At 35.2% G+C, this 25,952-nt stretch overlaps 1 protein-coding gene across 4 annotated transcripts in view; it reads left to right on the top strand.

The window, feature by feature from the left end:
- Window positions 1–25,952, top strand: part of LOC149547515 (alcohol dehydrogenase-like 6) — a 116,353-nt gene that overhangs the window by 56,915 nt on the left and 33,486 nt on the right. For all 4 annotated transcript variants that reach the window (XM_089791678.1, XM_089791679.1, XM_089791680.1 and 1 more), the window contains exons 3-7: window positions 4,129–4,175; window positions 4,305–4,627; window positions 5,665–5,747; window positions 5,898–5,973; window positions 6,102–6,163. In XM_089791678.1, the coding sequence (XP_089647804.1) occupies window positions 4,129–4,175; window positions 4,305–4,627; window positions 5,665–5,747; window positions 5,898–5,973; window positions 6,102–6,163 (591 nt within the window). The remainder of the gene's footprint in view (window positions 1–4,128; window positions 4,176–4,304; window positions 4,628–5,664; window positions 5,748–5,897; window positions 5,974–6,101; window positions 6,164–25,952) is intronic.

Below are 25,952 nucleotides of genomic sequence, written 5' to 3'. Positions count from 1 at the left end.
GTAGGTGCATCCAGAAGTTTGTGAGCGGCATCTACATTGCAAGCCGACACAGGTAGTAGGTATCCCGCATAGAAGGAGGTTGTCAGCGTAAAAGAACATTCATCATAGGTGTTGTTTTGACTGTGAGTTGTGAGCAAAACGCAAACCCTTCCTAGTCTTGGCTCAGTGGACATTAACAGTGTTTGACAGGGAGAGTGTGGTGAACCGTGACAGGCTGAGGTAGTCGGGATTTCACGTCCACACAGCAAGGAGTTGTGTTTTGACGAGAGGAAAGGGCCATGCTAGGTACACGGGCTGAGATAAAGTCACGACGGGATTTAGACTCCAGTTGTCAGCTGGCAACAGTTAGTGACTTCCGTGGTCAGGTGCAAGGAAATGATGGTGTCTAAATAGGTTAAACGCTCTTGACTCACAGGATTTCCATTCAAATGTGGGCTGAGATTATTACAGTAAGTGGCCACAGAATCTACAGCAAGGTCACGACAAAACCACTGGGATGTGTATTTGCGGGTGAGCTTGGCACTACTCGTGAAAGCTTCAGATGTTGCAACTCGGGTGATACTCTCCACGGGTCAGAGGTTTTCAACGGCATTATCCCTGCACGGGATTGAGCAAATACTGTTTATGGTACAAGAGGATATGCAGGTTATGCTTGTATAAAACGTACAGTAGAAGAAGATTGACTGAGGATCACCCCATATTAACCCATTTTGTTCGTCTTTGAACACGTGAAGTTTGATATACTGCTAGCCGCCAGTTATTATACAGTCGGGTTTCTAAAGATGTTAGGAAACAAACGCTCTTGGTGACGGGTTAGTGTATATCCATTGTATTCTCTCTGTTATTTGCTTATTGGAAGATCATTTTGAACTGTACCATCTCCTCATGAATATAGTTAAGGGGTCATTAATTTCTTGAACCGGTTGTAAGCCAATAATAAGGAACTCTGAGATTTTACACTCTAGCACCGAGCTGTGGAAGATTTAGTCTTAGTGTTTCAGTAAACTTTACCTTGGTAGTAAATTACAAATCAGTAAAATAGTTGATGCTGTATTATGTTTGAAGAAGTTTCGGTTACATGGTAATATTGTTGCACTCCAGTAGAGTACACTACATTATCGTTTTAAGTCTGCACAATCTGCTGATGGAAAGGAATCTGATTGTATGTTTGTGTTGGAAGAAAATCTTAATTAATGCATAATGATATTAGGTTCTGTGAAGTTGTTTCCTGTATTATCAAATCATTATTGGGACGCTTCAGAATTGTTTGACGAAATTCCCACTTCAACACTACAGTCAGCATTCTAGTAGGTCACGCATCAAGGAAAAAAACGGTGGGCAGTCTCAAACATTAATCTGGGAGTTGGAAACAGTTGCTGGTTATTTCTTCTAGGACACAAACCCTTGAAGAAACTTTGGAGGTTTGACGAAAACCTAGCCTTCCTACAGGTTTAATCTATATTGCCAATTTGACTGTTATTTCTGTTTGTAAGATTGGATATTATGAATTGTTGCATGTTATTGTATTGCTGATGTATAATACAATAACGTTATTTGGCAACTATTTGTGTTAATTGCTGGTTTAAATGTGTACTTTTGAACATTAGAGGAAATAAACATATTTTCTGGGTTTTCTTGTATGTATATCTGCTGGTTATAAATCAGTTAAAGTTTTGCAATTTGTATAAAATGCTGGTTTATTGTTTGGATCTAAAATTGTAAGTTATATCACAGATTTTAGAAAAATATCCGGAGCAGGATATTACATAAAATCAGTAAGATAAGCATGAATTTAAAGCAAGAAAGAAAGAGTCTACTTACATGTGCAAAAAATGAAGGGAAAAAATGCTCCAATATTTGACTTAGACTTTTTCCAACTCAACCAATTCAAATGGGAGAGGGCAGCAAATAAGAAGAAGTTGTTAAGAGAGGCCAAAATGTGCCCTATTCATGCTCCATATTCCAATGTCTTTGAATGTTCATGCTTGCAAGACGTTTTTAGCGAAAACGTTTTTTATGTTGCAAGATCAAAATGTTTTGATCATTAAACACCAAAACGTGAACTACAATGCAATGTAATCCTCAAAATATGCCAAATCGATTTAGTTAGGAGGAAAAAATACATTAAAATGATTTTTTTTGCAAATTTCTTCAAAAACGTGATCCATTATGAAGCTTTCAAAAATGTTTTTGAGGTAAATGAATCCATTTTAGAAGCAAGAGAAATCATTGCCATCCAAAACGTCTCCAATGGAACAAATCCCATGCAAATCCATTGAGAAAATCTCAAGTTATGACCAAAATCGGGTTTTTGGAGAGCAAAAGCATGTTTTCTTCAAAAACGGACCTTTCGAAGCTCAATGTATATTTTAAAAACATGTTTTCCTCCAAAATCGGACCTTTTTGGGTCACATACACATTTCAAAATATGCATCCCTTCAAAAATGCACTTTTTGGGTGCCATTACATATTTTAAAACATGCTTATAGGTAAAATCAGACCTTTTGGAGGAGGATGCATAGTTTAAAATGTAACTCACCTTTTAGATTTTTAGACAAAAATTTCACTTTTCATGTCATAGCATCAAAAAGGTTCACTTACGATGAACTTTTGATATAATGACATCAAAAAGGTCCACCAAAGTAAACTTTATATGTAGTGATATGTAAAATGTCCACTTTTGATGGATTTTACATGCTATTGTATATAAAATGTCCACTTATGAAGACTATAAGTCATTTATTTCACTTAAAATTATAAAAATGTTACAAAATGGGTCATAAACAATATTTATTTATCATATTATGAAATATAATATGTAAACATCATTTTAAAGTAACATTTAAATAAACATATGATTTTTAGAACCAAAAATTAAATTGAAACTATATAGTTATATAGTTACTTTAAGTGAAAAATTAAAAAGTAACTCAACTTAAAATTATAACATAAAGTGCACTATAGTCATTTTAAGTTATAAATTTAGAATTAAAGTAACTTAAAAATATAACAAAAAGTGAATATAAGTTATATTTTCCAAAAAGTGAATGTCAATTTGAAAATATAACATCATATTTTTAATTCATGATATTGCACCTAAAATGTCCACTTTTGAGGCACTAAAACGGCCATAACTCTTGATTGACAACTCTGATTGACTTTTAAGTTAGACCGAATTGAAAGGAAAAACAAAAGACATGACATGAGCAAAACCAAAGGACTAAAAACAAGGAAACACAAACTCAAAAGCAAAGAATGAACGATAAAGGCTTCAAAAATCAAGCAAAGGCTCGATAGAAAGCATAATGAAAAAGACTTGACGAAGGCCTTCAATAAAACAATTTGATATTTGAATTGAAATGGATCAATCGATCAACTTTAGACAATTAAATATCAAATTCAAGCTTAGAGAAACGCAAAAGTAGCTTGAAAATGTTTCATGCTGTTACCAACATTTTGTGGTGACAAAATGTAGGACAACATCATGTATTTGTTTTCCATTTTATCTGTTCTGGTTTTCGAGCAGAAAGGTTCTAATTTTTATAATTCTGTATATTTAAGCATGAGTCAAACAATCAAGAATCATAGAAGAAATATTTAGTATGCTCTTAAGTCAATGTCAGTGTATAGATGCTAGTCACACGATGAGTGCAGAAATAAAGACTATCTGAAAACTACATTTATCAATAGAAGGATTTCTTCGAACATGGAAAACAAATTATAATTGCAATACTGGACTTCTAATCCCCATGATCTTTGATTTTGTATATCATCTGACCTGAACTCAACTCCTCCGCATTCTCCAGTAAATATTTGAATTATCTCATGAAAATACAAAGGTCAATATGAATGATAAATTTGGCCAGAAGATATGTACCTTGAAGTCTATGGGTTGGTGTATGAGCACACTTTTCTATTTTGATGTGCCATGCTGTATAATTAATTGTCTGAGTCTGAGTATAAACTTGGCATTATAATCCATTGGACTTATTGCTAAAGTCAGTTGTCAAATGACATTGTTCATAGTATTAACTATATTCATGAAGGTCCAAGCAGGAAAGGTGTTTTATATTTCTGATACTCTCCCTGCATGCTGTTCTGAGGGCTAATTTTCCTTATTTTTTTTAGGGGCACATTCCAATCTTCCCACGCATCTTTGGCCATGAGGCAACAGGGTTAGCTAATCGGACCCTACTCATATATTCTTTTTGATCATGGGCTTGTTTTCTTCTTATTGACACTGTTTAGTAATTCGAATATCCAATATATCTGTTTTTAAGTTCTAACCATGAATTGGAATGCAGGATCGTTGAAAGTGTTGGAGAAGATGTAATTGATCTACATGAGGGTGATCATGTGCTTACCGTTTTTACTGGGGAATGCAAGGAGTGTACTCATTGTAAATCTGATAAAAGCAACATGTGTGAAACTTTAAGAATGGAAAGAAAAGGTGTCATGCGCAGTGATCAGAAAACCCGGTTTTCTATAAATGGCAAGCCTATTTATCACTTTTGTGCAGTTTCGAGCTTTAGCGAGTACACCGTTGTACACTCTGGGTGCATTGTTAAACTGAGCTTAGATGTTCCCTTGGGAAAAATATGTGTGCTTGGCTGTGGTGTTGCAACAGGTACGAACTGATGAATCCTTTAGTAATAAGTTGACAGAAATATGTATCTGGAATTAAGGATGATGGAACTCTGAATATGGAATCTTATCAATGCAAGTGCAAAGCATGTTGTAAACAGGATGGCTGCTTAGATACAGTCCTCAAACAAACAGATAAATTCTCTCCTTGAGATAGTCTGGTATTCTTTTAAAGATATTGCACTATAATTTTTACTAGATTGTGATTAATACTTATGATATCATAAGCTCTGGGCCAGTAAAATCTTGTCATTGAAATAAGTATTCCATATTTTAACAACTTATGTGGCCCTTTATGAAAGTAGGTATATAATAAATTATTAACTTTATCAGTTTATGTTATGGCAGAAATATTTACCTTTCATTGGATTCGATTGCATGCAGAAATTTGTATCACTACTAAATGAATTTTATTGTTCAACTATGACAATGACTTTTGTCAATCTATAGTGTCTTGTACTCTTATTTTCTTGTTTTTCTAGTATCTTTCTAATGTGCATTTAAATTTTTTGTCTTTTAACTCTGCTCAGGGAAGCTCAGGTTGCAACCTTGGATATGATCTAGCATATCACATATAGATCGTCGGAAAGCCTACTCATTTCTTTGTTTTATACTATGAGGGTCTAAGAATTTTTAATCACTTAGGCTTAGTTGTGATTTTTATTTTCTAATTTTGGCATTTGCTCCCAATTTTACTATCATTCACAGTAAGACACTGAAGATTAATTTATTTTGAAATGATTTGCTTGCAGAAAACTATAAAATGTCTTTTGGGAAACGTATTGCTGTATTAGATAAAAAATGTTTAAAGAAGTGTAATTGAGACAAAAATAAGAACTAAGAAGGCAATACTTGGATGGGGCTTGTCAAAAGAAATTAAAAAAACTGACTTGGAAATTGAATAGTTCATTGTCTATGGCTTTAAAATGTAATCATGGCTCTGAAAATTGTAAACATCCTTTTCTGAATCTTTGCACTGCATATCATCATATTTTATAAGTGAGTTCATGTTTTCTATAGGATTTGGAGCAGCCTGGAAAGTAGCTAATATTGAGGCAGGATCAACTATTGTAATTTTTGGCCTAGGAACTGTAGGCTTATCTGTAAGTGCAAACTACGGAGAACCCAGATACAAAGGCTGTGAAATTTATTTGAATCCAAATAAAAACATTCTAAAATTGTAAGGCTATTTTAGTACATTCCCGTTTTGGCCATTAAATACTTGAATGCTGTATTCTTGTTTGAACAAACAGGTGGCTCAAGGTGCAAAATTAAGAGGGGCATCTCGAATAATTGGTGTTGATATAAACCCTGAGAAGTATGGAAGGGGTAAGGTCTTCTGTCATACATTATTCTAATGTTCTTGTTTTCTGTCTTATTTCAATATGATTGTTAGTTTGAAATTCAGGAAAGATATAGATTCTGAGTCTGCACTCGGCATCATTTCATTTGTGCAGGAAAGGCATTTGGCATTACTGAATTTATTAATCCTAATGACTACAAGCAACCAATTCAACAGGTAACCTTCTAAGATAAGATGTGAATTTGGAGTGCATTCGCTCAACACTCATATATTTCAGAAAAAAATGGCTTTTTGATTTTTGATCAATGGAAATTGCTCCACGCAACAATAAGAACAAATAATAAAGTCAGAAGTTCTGGAGCTAGGTATCCAGATATTCAACTAAGCCCAAGAATAAAACCTGATAACACAGATGGAGGCATACCATATGTAGAGAGAGTGTTCTCATCACAAATTAGGTACATTATAATTGGATAAAAATGCTGAATTATTGGAAAATATCAAATGATAATTATAATAACAGGGTCCCTTGATGGAAAATGTTGGCCATTAGTGGTGGTGATCACAATATCTAAGCACAAACATTTCTCCCTAGTGTTGAATTGTGGACACTAACAAATAAAGGTGTTTTGACTCTGACACTCCCCCTTCTGATAACTTCTCTCAAACATAGAATATCTCTGAATTCAATGAACTTTTCTTGTGAAAAGGCTCTAGTAAAGATGTCTGCAACTTTTTCAACATTACGCCTTTTGACCCACAAAAGCCTACACTAATTGTTGAAACAAATGCTAATCGACCAAAATAGACTTGCTTTGGCATCATACACAAGATTATTTTCATATTGGACCAGACTTTTACCTTAGTAATTCAACATAGCAGGCTGCTTGGTGCAGCTACCAAATGTGCATTGAATACAACTTTGATTTATTTATCAAAGATAGAATTCGACTCCTTTATCCGATCTATGCATTGGTGCTCTTGGGAGTTGAGAAGATACCTACGCTGTATACTAATGCCTGGCTGTACCGCAGTCACATTGCTGTAGCAGCATAGTTGTACTAGTCAAACAGTTTCATCCTTGGCCATGTTTCTTATTGCTGCATTTACATATATGCTTAGCATGGGACTGCTGGGCTTGGTGTTTGAGGGTATATAGGGTCTATAGTTTTAACTTGAATGACTTCTATTGCTGATACCAATTAGTTGTACCCTAAGTCACAAGGTTCGAGTTCGAGTTCGAGTTCGACAAGGATGAAGTTCGGATGAAGTTCGACAAGTCAAAAAACTTGAAAAAAAATTTGACATTAAATTCGCCTCATGTAATTGTCCAAAAAATATGTTATTTATCATTATTATTATATGTTTGAGTTTAATGCAAGGAACTTTTCAATTCATAACTACAATAGAAAACATCTCTTCATGTCTAACAATATATCCAATATATAATCATAATAGTTTGAGATTACAAAATAGATTTGAAATCATTACAACAAAAGATATCACATTTATAAGATATAACCCATAAGAAACATGTGAAATCATGATTACAAAGTTCTTTTACTATCCAAAAGATAGATCAGCGTTTTATACTTCAAACTTCAAAGTTTAGAACTTCAAATTGCTCAAAATTAGCAAAAGTACGAAGATAGTTCTTGTCAAAATATTATAGTCAAAAGTCAATACTATTAAACTTCAAAAAAGCTCCAGGTTATCGAGAGCACTTGGCTGATCTACTCTAGAATCATCATCAGTGTTACTACTTAGCTCATCATCCAAGAAGTCTGGTTCCTCTAGAGGTCCAGTTGCCATGTCTTCTAAAATTCCTTTTTGTGAGGAAGATGTGGAGTCCTTTGCTGATTGGTTCATGAGCAATTTCAAATTGCTACGAACATAGACAAGATCTCCCAACTTTCCAGACAGCAGCTTGTTCCTCTTTTTAGAATGAATGTGGTCAAAACAACTCCAATTCCTCTCACATGCTGATGAACTTGCTCCCTGACTCAATACTCTAATAGCAAAGCGTTGTAGTTCAAGAGTTTGTGCCCCATAGCTCATCCACCATCTAGACCCAGTTACGTCAGCTCGTGCCATGTCATATTGTGCTGCTTGCATTCCAAACATCCCTTCTGCATTCTTGTATCTCCAACATTGGTCCCTGATCAAAGCTGCAGTGTTTTGATCCGGCTCATATTTGCTAATGGCATCATAAAGCCCTACCATAATTTCACTGTCACTTTGTCTATCAATACGAAATAACTTGGGCTCCAAATAGCAAGCTGCTGCATGTAGAGGTGTGTGCATCATTTTCCACCTGAAATCAACTGCCTCCCATATCTCCATGTAGTCTGCTTCCACATTCTTCAATGCTCTCTGAATGGATTCTTTACAACGGTCCATACTTTCATAAAGCATGCCAAGGCAAGGAGCGTCACCATCCACCATACGAAGAACCTCAACAATTGGACCACATATGTTCAAAACCTTTGATCCACTTTCCCAAAAATTGCTGTTTAAAATGATTTGCTCTATGTTCTTCCCCTTAGCACTTTTAGAAAGTGCTGAACCTTCCCACTCATTAGAACAAATCACAAATCTCAAAGCTGCCTTTTCTTCAATTACTCTCCTCAATGTGATATAGAATGAAGCAAACCTTGTGTCACAAGGCCTCAACAACTCTCTCGATGCATGTTTCCTGTAAAGACTCAAGGTGAGACGATGGTTTCTAATGAAATTTGCAACTGATCTCCCTCTATAAATTGCTTCATGTATCCATGGGAACTTGGCCAAGTCATGAAGCAACAAATCCAAACAATGGGCTGCACATGGGCTCCAATAAATCTATGAGTACTTCTCTACAATCAGCTTCCCAGCTCCCACACAATTCGCTGCACTATCAGTAACCACCTGAACCACATTTTCTACCCCCACTTCAATAATAGCTTCTTCTAATATCTAGAAAATATATGCTGAAGTTTTCTTTTGATCGCTCGTGTCAATCACATTCAAGAACACAACTCCTTCAGGAGAAGCCAACAAAACATTAATCAAAGGCCTCTGACATATATCTGACCACCCATCACTCAATACAGTACAACCTGTTGCCTTCCAAGAGGCTTTGATCACATCTAACTTTCTTGTCACTCTGCCTTTGGACCTCTCTAAAAGAGTTGTTCTCAAAGCTTCTGAAGATGGAGACGTGTAGCCTTTACCGAACTCTTTTGTTTTCACAACTGCATTACGGAAATGGCAATTCCTTGCCGCATTGAACGGGACAACACCAGTAAAGAAATAATCAGCCCATGCATCATCAACCTCTTGTCTCTCTATTGGTTTCCAAAAGCTATTTAATGTTCCACTCTGTTTCATTGAACCTATGGATGTAGACTTGAGAAAACTAGAGGACGACACAGATGTGAACCTAGACACATCATCTTGAATTCTTTGTTTTTTCTGTATCTTTTTTCGGTCAGCTTCACTCAAAAGGGTTAGTTCTCTCTCTATATCAGCTACCATTGCATCAGTCACTTTTGGACATGCTCTAACACCTCCTCCTGTACCCCCACTGATACCAAGTAGGTGGTCTCCTGCCCTTGTTAGACTTCCTGTAAAATCTTTCGTACAATTAGTACAATAGAGTTTAGCACCATCTTTTGTCACATATTTCCATACTTCAGACTTTGATTTTTTCGGAGCCATTCAATTACAGCCTGCATGATGCAAAAGAAAATTAATATTAAAAAACAATCAATATTTTCTTGAAAACGTGAAAAGGAAATATAAGAAATAATTATTTCAAACTCTGTAATGAAACATGAATAAATACTAAACTTTATTTTAATTAACTAGATACTAAAATAACCCTTTTAAACTCTTATAAAAAAATTAAAATATTCTAAAATTAAAAAATATTAAACTTAAAAACTAAGTAAAATCTATTTGTTTTAAAATATAAAGTAAATACATAATACTTTTTTAATGTTTTAATATACATTAGCTTTTTATTTTATATACAAATAATAAATAATAAATAAAAAGTACATAGTATAAATAAATTAATAATATTTATTATTAATAACAAATAATGATATTAAGTCAAACTATTTTGCACTTTAAATAAATAATACATACAAAGTTAAATAATTACGCAAAGGAAATATTAAAAGCTTACGAATATTAATATAATATTTTAATTTAAAAATTTATATAATAATTTAATAGATATAAAATTCTATTGTTTATTATTGTTTTATGATAAATATTGTTATATTTATATTAAAATACAAATCTAATATTATTTGATGATTAAAATCTTAATATTTTATATTAAAATAACCTAATATTTTTTTATTAAAATATTCTATTTTTTAAAAATCTTAATATTTATAGCTTATAACTCTTTATGTATTATAATATTTTAAAAACTTTTTAAAATAAACAAATTTTAAAAGTTATAACAATAAGTTAATAACAATAATAATAATAAACAAAAATTTTAAAACATAATTTTAAAACATTATAATGTTATAACATTTATAAAACTTTACAAAACAAATGTAGACGCAGGAAGGAATGAACAATGGTGAACGATTTTCAGTGCCTACCTGAGACCTTTGCCGTCCACGTGAGCCTCCCTCTTCCCTCTGCCATTCGGGTGAGCTCTGCCGTTCACGTGAGGTTGAACCAGTCACTCTAGCGTCTAGCCTGCACTCGAGCGTCCAACCTGCAGACAGATTTTCCAGCCCCAGCAGCAGTTACAAACAGGCGTTTCAGCCTCTACAACAGATGACCAGCGGGCGTTTCAGCTTCAGCGCTCAAATGATAGCCTTAGAAGCCTCAGACAGCGAACACCAAACCCAATAATTTGCAATGACGAAAAGCCTTTTTTTATAATTTTTTAAAGTCGAAAACCCTAAAACGGCCCAGAATAAAATAATATTTATGCAAAACGACAACAAAATAATAGTCGTACGAACTTGAGGCGAATTTTTTGATTTTTAAAATTCTTTTTTAGGGTTTGCCAAATTTCGAATTTCAAGCTGAAAATTCGGCGAACCTTGTGACACAGGTTGTACCACTTGGTATATTGAATATACAATCTAGATTTTTGATATTACTTTCTTTGGGGTGTTATTACATTGTGAGTGACATGGATAGTAAGTTCCTTAGATTATTTTAACAGGAACTCATTAGGTTGAGTTGTATTGAGCTCACTCCTAGCAATAGCTGTCAGTCGCAAACTAATGGCCAAGTAGAGACAGTAAGCAAGTGGGTTGAGGGTTGTGTGCAGAATTATGTGTCAGTATAAAAAAAGATTGGATCAAATGGCTGCATTTGGGTGAGTAGTGTAACAATAGCACCTACCACATGATTGTCAAGATGTCTTTGTTCATGATGTTGTTTGGGTATGGTTGATGTGCATTTTATGATCCACCAACACTAGAACAAAATATCAAAAAGTCTTATAATCTTTTGATCAAAACCGTATGTATGCTAAGATTGTGAAAGATCATACAATGGAGTGCAAGGTTCCTTTTGTGTCAGTTTGTGACCGTGGATAAGCTCAATGGTAAATGTCTTTTTCTGTTTATCGTGACGGGCCTTACGTTTGCATTTCTCAAGTTGATTTCGCACATAGTTACACCGCCCTGGTGGACAGGGGGATAGGTGATGCAGAGGGCCTAGGATTCTATCCAATAACCACTCTTAATTAAGGTTCTAATCTTGAAACATCCAATGTTTCTTGTTTCTTGTCCTTTCCACCAATCCAAGCCTCCAAGACTCTTCCCCCAGCCTCCAAGACTCTTCCCCCAACTTGCCTCCTAGGTGTAGTTGGTTTGGTGTAGACTTAATCAATCCCCCTTCTAAGGCACTAGTCCTACTAGTCCTTCTTTCCCTTAGAACCCTAACCCTCGCTTAGGATCTTGTTCTTCCACTTCCTTGGAGTCTACTGATGTTGTAGATACCCTCCATAACCTTCCTGACTTCATTCAATACTTCTGGTCACAACAACAACCAAAGAAAACTCAATTTCTTCATATAGGGCTAATTAGGCCTATTAGCTTCTAGGTCTAGAAACCCTGTTTTACACCCTTACTTCAAATTCTTCCAAACAACCCCATGAACAACCTTAGGAATCTGAAAGCTACCTCCTAGCACTCCAAGATTCCAAATTTTTAGAGCTTCAAAACACCCATAACCCTATTCACCCTTAAGCCCTTGTTTCTAGCTTATGTTTTAGGCCTCCAGTCCAGTCAGCATTGAAAAACTCCTAGAACTCTTCAAACCTCAAATCAATCTTCCATTCCACTTGCACATTCAAGGTAACATCCTAGGGCTTCTGGACACTTGATTGGTTTGACCCAACTTGTCATGGGCGTGCTTTGCAACAACTTTTCTAAACCGTCCTGGCTCACTTACTCCCAGCAGTCAGCCTAGGGCATCATTCCATGGCAAGGTAACCAAACACAAAAATGCAAAACAAAGAAAAAACTCTATGTACAATGTCTAACCTATCATCCCACAAGGTTTCAACCATTTTCTACCGTGGATGATTAGGTTAGGTCCATGTTTGTAGAAACAACCCTGTGAAGGAAGTTCTCAGACCAGTCAGCAAGAAAATGTTGCAACTTGCAAACCTGATAACGTCAACCCAAGTTTGAATATGCAAAAGAACAAAGGAAACCTATTCTATAAAAATCATACGCTTAATCTCTTGTGCTAATCCGTACACAGCCATACTATAGCATTAAACAATGAAAAACTCAGTAAACTGTCCATACAACAGGTCCACACGTGCAAAATCTGATGGTAAACCTTCGAACCCTTCCAAATATGATCCCCCATGCCCATATACCCGAGCATGGGTAGTTACAACTTCCCAAACCACTAATTGCAACTTTTTGCGAAAATTGCAAAAGTTGCTCAAGCAACTTTTTGAGCAATTTTTTCTCTTTACATCTTTTGGCCACATGGGTCCACCTAGGACCATTCTAGGATCTTGGAACATTTTGAGCAACTTTGCAACTTTTGAGCAATTTTTGCTCTTTACATCTTTTGGCCACATGGGTCCACCTAGGACCATTCTAGGACCTTAGATAAAATACCTAGGACCTATTTAGGCAATCAAACACCTTAGTTGCCCATCCCTAATCAAATTTGACCTATTAAGCAACTTTTTGCTCATTGAGCAACTTTTGAGCAACCTAGGACCTAGTGAGCAGTTTGGCTCTTACATTTGGACTAGTTGCACTCCAAGGACTCTTGGAACTTAGTTATCACACACACACACACACCCCCCTAATTAACCCCTAACAACTCCAAAAACCAAAAATTAGGGAGCTGCCCTACACCAACAACGGAACGGGGGGACAAGTTTCCAAGACGGGGGGATAGAGGTGCCTTAATTTGGGGACAGCATGGGAATGGCGGGCGGACGGTGACAGGGGATCGGGGGGGTTGTATATACTATACATATGGTATGTAAAATGCTAGTTATGAAAAGATGTATTGCAATATAAGATATAAAGATGTAAAAGAGTAAATACTTAAACATTTCATTGAAGGGGAACATCAAACATTGAACATAAATAGTCAAATCGACAAATAGTTAACACTGAGATGTCCCCCATCCTTGGCGGAGGTGGTGGAATCATTAGCGCTACTGGGGATGGGGAAATGGAGTCCCCAAGTCCCTAGTGCGTTCGTGCCCCTAGTGCATGGTGCAAAAAGGGGGGGGATGCGTCCTCGTATTACTATGATTTCACATGAAATTGGATGTGGGAGCTATAGAAATATAGTACTAGTTTTGGATTTTCACAAATATGTGGGGAGTAAAGGGGAAAGAGTTTAGGAATTCTATTCTAATCCTAGGGTTAATGACGACAGTAAATAGTGCTTTTATGGACAAATCCAAAATAACCAAACTTTGCTTCACCAAGATAAACTAGAACCATACAAGAACTGGTACAATCTTCACTGGGTTATGCAAATGATTTTCATACCACAATGAACACTATCAAAATGAATAATGCACATTGAATGATAGGAGTTAACTATCCATAAAAGTGAGGTTAAAGCTAACTCTACATAATCATTTACAATCAATAAACAAACAAACTTATGAACTATGAAATTCATCAAAACATCACTGTTCTCTTCATTGAAATGAAAATACTTTAACCGGTCTAATCTAAATGAGGGAATAAGAGAACAAGCAAGCACTAAGACAGATCAAGTGATCACCAAACTTCAATGATAACTTTATCGACTTAGTAGCTTATAGCAACAATCTCAAGATTCCGTCCTTTACAAATGAGAAATGAGGCCTTTATATAGTTTCTTGATTACGATGAGTGGCTTAGATCAAAATGAAATTAATGGCCTAGATTTTGCCACCTTAGTCCTTATTAAGGCCAGGGCAAGTAATAAGGGGTTCACATGGACCAATAAGGAGAGAGTCACTTCTTTAGTGAAGTAATAAATACCCACTATGCAATAAATACACCTATGCCCAGAATAGCCTATGTTTGACCTTGTCATTTGAATGCATGGAATTTGCTCAATACGATCTCCAACTCGTCCACATTGATACTTGAGATTGATTCCTATTTGAATTCATGGGCATCATCTTTGGCTCAAACTTGTTCAAACTAATTTCCTAGTCTAGCAGAATGTCTTGGGTTGTGTGAATAACATTTGAGAAAATGGAGAAGATGTCAAAGTCATCCTTTGTGAAGTAGCTCAACTGAACAAACTTTTATAGCGTACTTTTTAGGTTGTTTGCCATTATTTCATTCTCATCCAACCTCATTGATACTAGTGATGCAACTATGTTGGAGATCCCTTGTTGAATATTCTCAACTACCTTTTTCAATCGAGTAGATTCCTTGCTGAAACACTAAAATATCTCCTTTTCCATGATTAGTATGCTATACCACTAGGCAAAGTCATATGCTTCTTTCTCACCAGTCCATCGTCACCCAACATTTGTTTGGGAGTCTCAGTTAGATTCTGCAAGTGTGAGATCACTTCATCTCAATAGGTATGTTCATCTTCCCACGACTCATCCATGCAATGTATCCTAGAAAGGACAACCAATGGCCTTTCATGAATTTGCACTAGATCATCACCAAATCTGTATGCCTCATTTTGGATTCCCTCTACCCAAGCTTCTGCATTATGAGAAATCTGTCTGATTCTTTCGATATCCTCCACTGGCTTAGCCGAAAAAGCCATATAAGGAACACAAGCTTGACCTTTTCTCATCGGATGAGATAGACTATTTAGATATTCTTACAAGGCCTTGTTCTTGCCTTCCATTTTTTGATATTTCACTTCTAGTTTTCTCATATTATCTTTGATTGCCTATGTAGAATCCTTGATCTCTTTAATAACTTCTTCTCAAGAGGCATGGTCTAGATCAAACTTTGTCATATTGTACTCATCAATACTAATCTGATCCTTTGTCTTATCAATTGTAGACATTGCAAAATATAGAGTTCTAGATGTGGGCTTTCCTTTGATGCCCTTTGTAAACTTCTTGGTCTTCCCTTTCTCCATTGGTCTGTTGACTTAGTTCAGTTTTTCATGCAACTTGAATTCTGGGTCAACCTCTTTCTGCTGACTTCTCAGCAACCTTTTCCTTAACCACTATAGAATGGTAACATCTCGATCATTCCAGGATGACAATTGCTCTCATATCAATCTCTTCCTCGGCTATAAGACTTTCTACTATCATCTTGTGGGCCACCACCTTTGTAATAGGAATGTTCATCTCTATAGTAGGAATTTTTGCTTCTACCGTAGGAACCTCTATTTTCATTATTTCTCGTTCTAAGATAGCACCGAGACTTTCCTTAGTGGCAACATATTTCTCTCTGCTTCTTTCTTGGGTAGTTTCTTGATAGATTGTCTTGCACTAGCCTGGTCATGTGATCTTGTTCTATCCCTTATTTTTGCTTGTTTCTATTTCCCCGTTGACAAGACCTATCTCTTGTAAATGTGAAGTCCAAAAGGGTGAAGATAAAGAAGTCCCTGACGTTTTCCTATTGTGCCGAGTTCTTCAATATGAAGGTTAGGCCTACTTATTGCTCACACTTCTTGAGCAACACCCTTACTTTTCTTCGCTCGACACTTCCTAGCGAGGTTCCTCCTTCAATTCTTTCTCTTGGAGGCCGCCTTGATCTCTCATCCCTCAATAGATGATGACCCTTTAATTTATATGTCAAAGCTATCCTTCAGAACCTTTAGCGTGTTGATCTATCGCGTTGATCTATCGATCAACCCACCATTTTTTGTGAATTCTAGAACCAATGCAGATAATGAATTAATATCTGATATATCCTACTATAACCAATCGTATCGATGGATGGGCCTTTCCTTTTTTGGGTTGTATCACTTTTGGATCATATTGATATCCACTTCCATTTGATTAGGCACTTGTAGGATCTTGCATGCTTTGACCATATTGAATGACAACTTGGAACACACCCTCTTTCTGATCTCATTTTCATTTCTAGCGCTGTCACAAATTTTTTTGAGGTGCATCTGGTGCTGGTTCTATAATGTCCCCAGTTGGGACCTTACATACTTTTCCCTCAAATCCCCAATTAGAATAATGAACTGCACTTAGAAATGCAATATTTCTATAATATAAAATTAATTGTAATTACCAATATTGTGGTTTGGACATTGCAAAGATGGAAAACCAATAGAAGAAGTGAATGGGGAGCCCTAAAAGCCTATATTTATCATGCTATATGGATATATACTTTGGTGACACTTTCCAATTCTCCTTCCTCACTGATTCCATTTGCTTGCTGATTGTGATATAAAATCTCCCCTTCCTTTTTAGTCTATGGTGAAGGCTATTAAATATTCCTCCAATAGGCACAACTATGAATTCTTTGCTGTTATGTTATTATATATATTCTTACTTTGCAATAACTATACTTAGGTAAATATAGGGTATTTATATTTCTTATAAATATGCTCTATTATTATAACATGTTTAACATTTATGCTCTCATTATATATATACAATACATCTTATATGTAATAATGTAATATTTGTATTTTTTTTTGAACAATAATATTGACTTTTTATTAATATCAATAAATGTTTTACAAAAGGTGCCACATTTCTTAGCAGACACAACTCAAAAAAGGCTACAACCCAATATCATCTATAATCCATATGCATTCATCTATGACAGATAAAGATCCATAAATAGATCATTAAAAAAACAATCAAAGTAAGAGAGCAACCAAAGGTCCTACGTTTTGCCTCTAGCCTAGGTATGTGAATGAAGGGTCATATCAAAGGATGGTTCCTTTGACCTCTCCTTTTTCCTTTTCACAATCTGTCATCCATCTTCTACTCGAGCAACTTTAGTCTCCCAACCAATAAAGCTATTCTCACTGAACCACTCTTGATCCTCTACCTCTGATACTTCTTGTTGGGCAAGTCCTTTCTTAGCTCTATTTATGTCATGCACTTGGGAACCCAACAACTTACATTTCTCTCCGCCCACAAGAGTACCCACACTGGTATTATGTTGTAGTTCCCTTCCCATTGCCATCAACACAGAGCTAGGTTTTCTTGGAAGCACCCCTTGCTAAGTGGACCGTGTATCATTTTGTATTGTCTCCCCCATAACAATTCGGGAGAAGCTCTTTTATTTCTCCCTTTCTTCTTTACTGTATCATGTTGCAGAGTCACATCTTTCCATCACGAAACATCCTTCAGTGGCCTCACTTTGTCACATTTCACAGTCATATGACCAGTTTGAAAATAGATTCTGCATCTAAATAATATACCTTCCAATCATTTAGAGGTATCAATCTTGATATTAACAAGAAGCTCTTCAACAGTTTCCATTTCCACTAAGACGTGCAACAGTAGAGTGATATAGATTGGAGGAATCCTCATTTACCTTCAAAAAATTTCCCAGCAAGTCCCTAATGCCTCAAGAGAAGTATTAAACCATAAATGAAGGGGAAGGTTAGGGATCCTTACCCAGATTGAAATTTTGTCAAACACTCAAGCAATTGGGTTGAAATCTGTATCCCAAGGTTTCAACTTCAACGCAAACTTCTCTTCCCAATACCAAACCCAATCACATAGAATATTGCTCCTATCTTGAATCTTTTTAAAAACTATAGTGAAGAAACCCTTAGCTGTAGGGTATATCAGAACCCGACCAGAGAGAATGGGCTCCTATTGTTAGCTATCTAGGTTCGCAATTGCTGCAAACTTGGCCAAAGTCCTCTGAATCGCTCACTTAATCCCATCTTTGAAAAAGATGAAAGATTGTGAGTTAATTTTGTGTTTGCAAGCTCATCCAGAATCAGTGAAAGCTCTTTGGTAGAAATAGGTAAGGGCTTTACCTTTGGTGGACCCGACTTCTTACCAAACCTAGCTATAATGGGACAAGATGTGAATAGAACTGTGACCCCACTTTGCTAGCCTATTTGTCTCCATTTTTTGTGGGTTGAGCCTCACCAAAAGCTGAGTGATTGCATCCAAAACAATAATCTATGATCCATGTTGTGCTATAATGGAAGGGGACACCATTGGGATAGGATTGTCCTATTCCAAGAGCACCCAAAACCCAAAGTCGGCTTGTTTTCTATCATGCCCAAAAATTGGGGCAAAAACTCAACAATTAGAAAAAAAAGAAAAGTTAAATAACACCATGTTTAACACATACTAAAAGGCTAATGACAACTATGTTGACACACACATATTGACATAAAATGCATATCATCATGGAATACTTAGTAGAAGGGTGATAACATGGTACAGTAGTTTCGAGTTAGAGGGTCTAGGTACAAAGTTGAGTTCCAGATTATATCATATAAGAATGCAAGGTCGGTATACCATCCTACTGCATGGGTTCAAAACCCTAGGTTCCAGTACTATAGGAACACCTAGGTCAGGTTAAATAAATTGGTTGATTAAACCATAGTCAAAATATGACATAATGTTCGAGGGTATTTAGATTTCATTATTTCTTTAGTTGAATTTGTTTAGGTTTGAGTTAGGTTAAGTCCAAGTAATTCATGTTCTGACATCTCAAAATTTCACCCTTACAGGGTGCATTCGGGTTCAAACCCAAATTGTTGACTAAGTCAACCTTACTTTGACCATTCCGTAAGGCACATTATTAAGTTCATAAACTTTCATAAGTTCTATAAGGTTATCAAGTTATTTCATATTCATTTGATGTGCCGGTTCAATCTCCTAGGTGAACCGGTTTTGGATCTTCGATAAGTTCATCAATTACCTTAATACTTAACTCCCATTATTAAAATGAACCATTATACTAATTGAAATCATTAAATATTGATTATTAAGTTATCCACAACCTTCGTTTCATCCTTAGATCATATTCCTAACCTCTATCAGGTTATCAACCTAATTCTGCATTTAAAGGTTACTCTATCATAACATACTAATACATAATTCCGGATATTATCATAACCTAATTCGAACTAATTAAAAACATTATCATTAAACTAGTCACGACATACACTCATCTTCAAACATACCCCAAACGTCTTAACAAGTTATCATGTCAACTTTTGTCCTCTAAGACTTTTGAATATTTACACCCTTAAGGATAAAGTTACTAGATCAAGCCTTGAATAATTAATTATTATTTTTTGATAAATATCCTATCTAGAAATATTGAAATCTCAAGTCATTGATTAATAATTCAACATTATACAACTTAAATCCACAATCTCGTTGACATTCTTTATTACTATCCCATTTTAACACTAATCTAAAGACACTATTGCCAATGACCCTTGATGGAAACCTTATTTAAATATCAAATTATAATTTTTAACATACAAGTTCATTTTGTAGTATTATCATCTACTAATTTAATAAAAATATGACTCACAAAACACTTTTTTTTTTTAATCCAAGAATTACCATCTTTTAAAATTATAATAAGAAACAAACACACACTAAATTAAGTCTATAGCTCCCTTTTTACTCAACTAAACACAATCTTCTAAAACATACTTATAAAATTTTTATAATCACCTGCGTGTTCAACCAACATACTCTATTTTTAACTAAACTTAAATAAAATAGAAAAGAAACTAAACAAAATTAATCATAACTAAAAATACCTCTATTCCTAAACCCTACTTTCTTATCTCTAACTATCCAAACCCACACCACTTTGACAAGTGGTCCCAAACCCTTACACACACTTCCCCACGCTATTGCACATCACCCAAGTGGCTATGACACTTCCCAAGCTGCAAGCCCATCCTTGGGGTACGTTGGGTGCATAGGGGATCATGATGGATGAGGTGGACATCTCTTCCCCAATCACCAACAAAGTAAGATATTAAATGCTGCATTCCTCATGAAAGATCCGCCCACTGTTGAAGACAGCAAATGGGATGTGGAATGATACGCATGGCAGAGGTCAGAAGGAAAATCAACGCATGGGGAAAGGAGGAGGAAACCTTGGTGTTTGGGAAAGAGTGAAGGTGGTGGGGAAAAGTTAATACCATTGTATTGGCTTTGCATTTAATTCAAACTGCCATCCTATCAATACATCCAAAACAGCAAGAGGAGATGATGTGGGGTGGGTATGCATGGCAAGGAGAAGACAGGTTATGTCATCACATTTGTACACCTCTTTATGAGCTCTCTCATCACAATGGGATATTTACAAGAAAGGAGGGGCAATAAAGGTATGTTGAAATAGTATATACTTTGCACTTAAATTTTGTTTGACTTATTACTTGCCTACTTGCAGACCTGCGTCCCAATTTGGGGAGGAAGGGAAATGTGAGTGGGGGTGGGGACCATGGATGTCCCATCCCATTCTTCTTAAATGTTTTCAACTATACATATGATTTTTTAAAAAAGTCTTATCCCTCCACTTGCAAAAGTGATGATGGGTATTTTATATTTACTTAAAGATGTCCCCTAATTTTGAATTATTTGTATATTACCTTATTGAAAAAGTTAATTTGAAATCAAGGTGAAGGTATCTAGGGAATATTCCCTGTTACCTTTTTGAATGTAAAAAGCTCCCATGTATTAACCAATATCTTGTAGATGCTCATTTTGGGTAATTATATATTTTTTTGAAACTTTTATTTTTTTGCGAGAACTTTTCAAGGGGATTTTGTGGTAAAGTTTCAATATAGCTAAGTGTTATTAGGGACCTTATTCATGTGTTTAGAGTATGTTAATAGTGTGTTAGCTTATATTTTGTTTTTTTGTTTAACCAAATTTTGATAATCCAATTATTTCAAGGTGGCAATTTTAAATACAACCAAGGTAACCCTACTAATTGAACATCAAATTTGAATCCAATTTCCTATAGAACATAGCCATAATTAAATATAAATAGCTTCATATAACATCAATACCTATAATAAAATTGAGCACTTTGCATTTAGAATTGAATTTTCAAAGGTACAAGAAGTGAATTGTGAAACAACTACATTTCTGCATTCATCCTATACCAATCAATTACAAGGGATTTACAATGAATTCCGTTTAACATGTTCTCAATTTTTACTATCAAGTTTTATAGATCAGGATCATATTTCCCCTTATTACAATAACAACTGCATTAGGAAGATTGAAATCCAATAGATCCAATAGACATCCAACTTTCTTTTTATGGCATTTAACAAGATTCAATGGAATCACCACAAGGAGAAGTCTCCATGACAATGAACTCAAGAACACCATGACAATTCTAAATCCGGTTTTGCTCCATATCAAGGTACTATCCAAGCAATTTGCAAATACAAAAAGACAACCATGGAGAGCTCACCTCCCAACCAAGGCCTCGATGTGAGGCCACACGTTGAGCTTAGGAGAACCAGTAATCGACTGGGTGACATTTAGACAATCACAAGGACACACTCAACAAATAGCTCCCATCCAAGGTTTGCACAACTGGTTTCAAAATGAACCTGAGTAGGGAGAAGGTGGATTTTTCCAGGTAGGAGATGTCAATCACGAACACAAATCATATGCCTCTTCCAAGGCTAATAAATCACAATGAACTTCCATTCTTTCTCTCCCTTTTTCTCCCCAAAAAAAAAATCAATTTGTATTGACAAGTAAGGGCCCATAACACCTTACTTTCTCCCTCTCCTCAACATGAGGAAAGACTTTGCATTGACCTGGAGCCCGGCTAAAACCCTTATCCCGTACATGGCCACTTTTTCCCTATCCAAGGGTGAGTAATGCCGATACACCTTTAACAATTTTCTGAACAAAACCAAAAGGAAAACATGAAAGGAAAGCAAATAGAAAATCCACAAATACCCATCCCTCACATGTTCCAACACAAACACGAAATACACACATGCAAGAGATTTATATAAGCAAGTAATGAACAATGCATGAAGAACATGGCCATGAAGAATCCTACCCTCACAAAGGTTATGGCAATGGAGTTTTGAGATGAGCTAAATCCTTCTTCCTCTTCAATTCCAAGTTTGACTTTCTCTAAATGTAGAGAATGGGTGAACAACCTTCAACTCTCAAAATGACCACTAAATTGGCTTCTAAACTCACTCACCCAAAATGACAATAACTCTAGACTTGACTTAAGCCTTCTATGGTCTTCCCACTTGTTCCTACCATCAAGACTACCTTTTAGGAGAAGTGTAAACTTGACAAACCTCATGAAGATGGTCAATTTTCGCACTAAAGGGAAAATGAGATATTTTAGGGGTCATAAATATTGCTAGGAAGTTCTAGAAGGGTGGAAAAGGTTCCCAACCCATACACATACCACTTGGGCACTTGGATTACATTAAATTTGGCCTCTAGGATCATTTTAGGACCTATATAATTGACTTAAAATATTTGATCTTTTAAAAACTCTAAGAATGTAACCTTTCCACTAAACCTTAATTAGGGTAATTAACATAGATTACTAACTTAATAAATCTTCAGGTAATGGGTTATACTGCCAATCCTAATTAACATGCTGATACACATATGCATATTATGAGTGTCAAGTGACACCATAAGATTCATTGTTACATAACATTCAACACCTTACAAAATACAAAATTATACACACATATTAAGATTATGATACAAATAAAACACTGGACAACGAGGTTCAAATCACTTTATTGGATTCAACCTTAGTCTTACAGTTTTCACATAGGGTCAATTAATGATTCTTTGATAAATTCCATGGTTAATTATCTTGCACACTCATTTCGAATATCAATAGTTTGATAACATCACATTCATATATTTAAACCAAATTTGCATAATCACATTGATCAAAATATTAAATTTTTTATTTAAATAACCTTTCTCATTTCTACGCACATGTTTAATCATCACAAAATCATATTTGAATCATCATAACAAATTCATTAGTTCGAATTAAAATACTGAAATAATCATCGTAATGCATATGTATGCCTAAAACATCATAAACATCATCAATAGGGCATACTGAACTATTTGAATGCATATAATCTAATCATCAAGGTACCAAATCAACATCATCATCCTAAGGTGAAACACCTCATATCATCGTTAGTACAAATCAATGTTTAAATAGTTGAATCAATGTAATAAGTCTCGAATCACAGAGTAACAAACATGAATGTATCAACTAATCTCAATTTCCATTAGGACATCTAAACCATAAAACGTGATTTCATATCCATTCAAATCTCCTATAATGGATTTAATAGAGAAATTCATATTGAATAAGTACATACGAGGAGAGGTCTCACATTTCCTGCTAATGGCTGTGAAATGGAGGAAATCTCCATTTTGAAAGAAACCTTCTGCCATTGTAGTCGTTCCAAAAAAATGGACCTGTTATCCTTCAAATTCCCTCCCAACAAAGGCAAACTTGGTTGTGCTGGTCTAGATGGGAAGGATTTAGATGGTTTGCTCAGGAAGAAAAAGCCCTAGCCCCTGTCGCAAGTGTTCCTGCAGAGCCATTAATTAAGTATTAATAGAAAAATAGCTAGGGATGTTATGTATTTATATTATTGTTATTTATCAAATATATGTATTATTTATTTTAATAATATAATTGATTTGATAATAAACTATATTATATTTCAAATATGTGAGGTTTGGTTTATTCATTGGAATGTTATTATTATTTATTTTTATGTAATATTTGTAGGTTGCTTAGTTTATTTATAACAATATTATTAATATAGTATTATTATTATTATTTTACTATTATAATCTTTGTTTATTACTAGGTCTTCTCTAGGGAAGCAGTCATGATAGTCTGCCCTTCCCAAAATTGCTTGTCCTCAAGCAATTGATGTGAGAGGCTTCTATTGTGTGATCATGATAGGTTCATAGCTTGGGTTCATTCTCTACCTACACATGGACAATCACTTGGAGATACAGAATACACGTGAATGTATAATAATATAAAACATAGCAGAACCATATATTTGAATGCATGAAGACATGGAATATACATAGAGTATACATATTAATGGATGAATACATGAGGCGTGCACAATGTATACACATGAATGTGGAAGCATACACAGTGTATACGCATAATGCAAACATTATTTTATTGATCAAACCTTGTAATCAAATAAGTTGAGGCTGGGAAAGTTTAATTCATCATCATATTCTTCCTACACAAAGGGAACACAAGTTAGCATATCTATATAATTCCAAAATGTGTGTATACATATTACTATCATTCTTAAAGAATTTGAATATAAATAGTTATGAAAATCAAAGTTTGGAATAACTATTTTCCATTATGTATTATAATATTTACGTTTATTTCTTATAAGACCAATATGAATGTATAGGCTAGGTCATCTAAGGTTGGCCAAGGTGATCTCACTAAGCCCCTGGGTAGAATTTTGGCCCCTTATCCAAAGCTTCCCCCAAAGTGACTTCAATGGGTGCTCACCTTCCCTCATTATGCCTAGGTGCAACACTTTATAAGAACAATATTTATGTATAGGCTAGGTCATCATGCCTAGGTGCTATACCTCATTAGAACAATGTTAATGTATAGGTTAGGCCATCATGCCTAGGTGTTATACCTCATTTGAACAATATTTATGTATAGGCCAGGTCACCATTCTAGGTGCTATAGCCCATAAGAACAAAATTTATATATAGGCTAGGTCATCATGCCTAGGTGCTATATCAACAATATTTATGTATAGGCTAGGTCATCTAAGGTTGGCTAACGAGACCTCGCTAAGCCCTTGGGTAGAGCTGTAATGTCCCCATCTTTTTAGCGTTGTAGTGGAGTTCTTAGCCTTTACATTCTCCGAAGGCTAAGTGAAGAAATAAGGAGAAATTGATTAAACTAATTCCTTATAAAGTCATTAAAAAAAATTAAATTAAAAGGTGACTTTATATTTAATTATTTCATTTTCTAGAAGCACAATTAATTGTTGTATTGCAAGGGAGAAACTTCTCGAGAGTGCATTTTCTAGAAATACAATTAATTATTGTATTGGAAAGTGGGAAGCTTCTAGAGAATGCAATTAAATAATATTTTATTTTCTTTTAGAAGGGTGAAGGAAAAAAATAAATAGAGGTGAGAGCTTCATTGTTAAATCATTTGATTATTCTGAATTGCATTTGATAAGAATTTGGGAGAAGAAACTAAGGTTTCTAATTTCAGTTAGCCATTGGAGAACGTCAACTCTTCAGTGTTAAAACCATTTGAGGTGGCGAAATATCCACTAAATTTGTTATTCAGGAGAGCTTCAATTCAAGAGTTCTATTTGTGCTTAAATTGGAGAATACATTTTTATTGGCTGCTGCAATACGCAAGAATGATGCCGCGCTACAATACTTATGCTTGATTCATCTCCATTCTTGGGCATCACTATTGTCAGGTTCCTCTTGCAACTATTAGTAGTTAACATTGTAATTTTTAGGCATATGATTTTGCTGTAATAATCTAGAATCAGATTTTGGTATTATTGTAGTCATTATTGTAAGCCCATTTGTCTTGGCAAC

This window comes from Cupressus sempervirens, chromosome 7 (genome assembly GCF_028749045.1).
Source record: "Cupressus sempervirens isolate cs-2001-9-10 chromosome 7, ASM2874904v1, whole genome shotgun sequence".
Taxonomy (NCBI): domain Eukaryota; kingdom Viridiplantae; phylum Streptophyta; class Pinopsida; order Cupressales; family Cupressaceae; genus Cupressus; species Cupressus sempervirens.
This window is presented reverse-complemented; position numbering and strand designations above follow the sequence as displayed.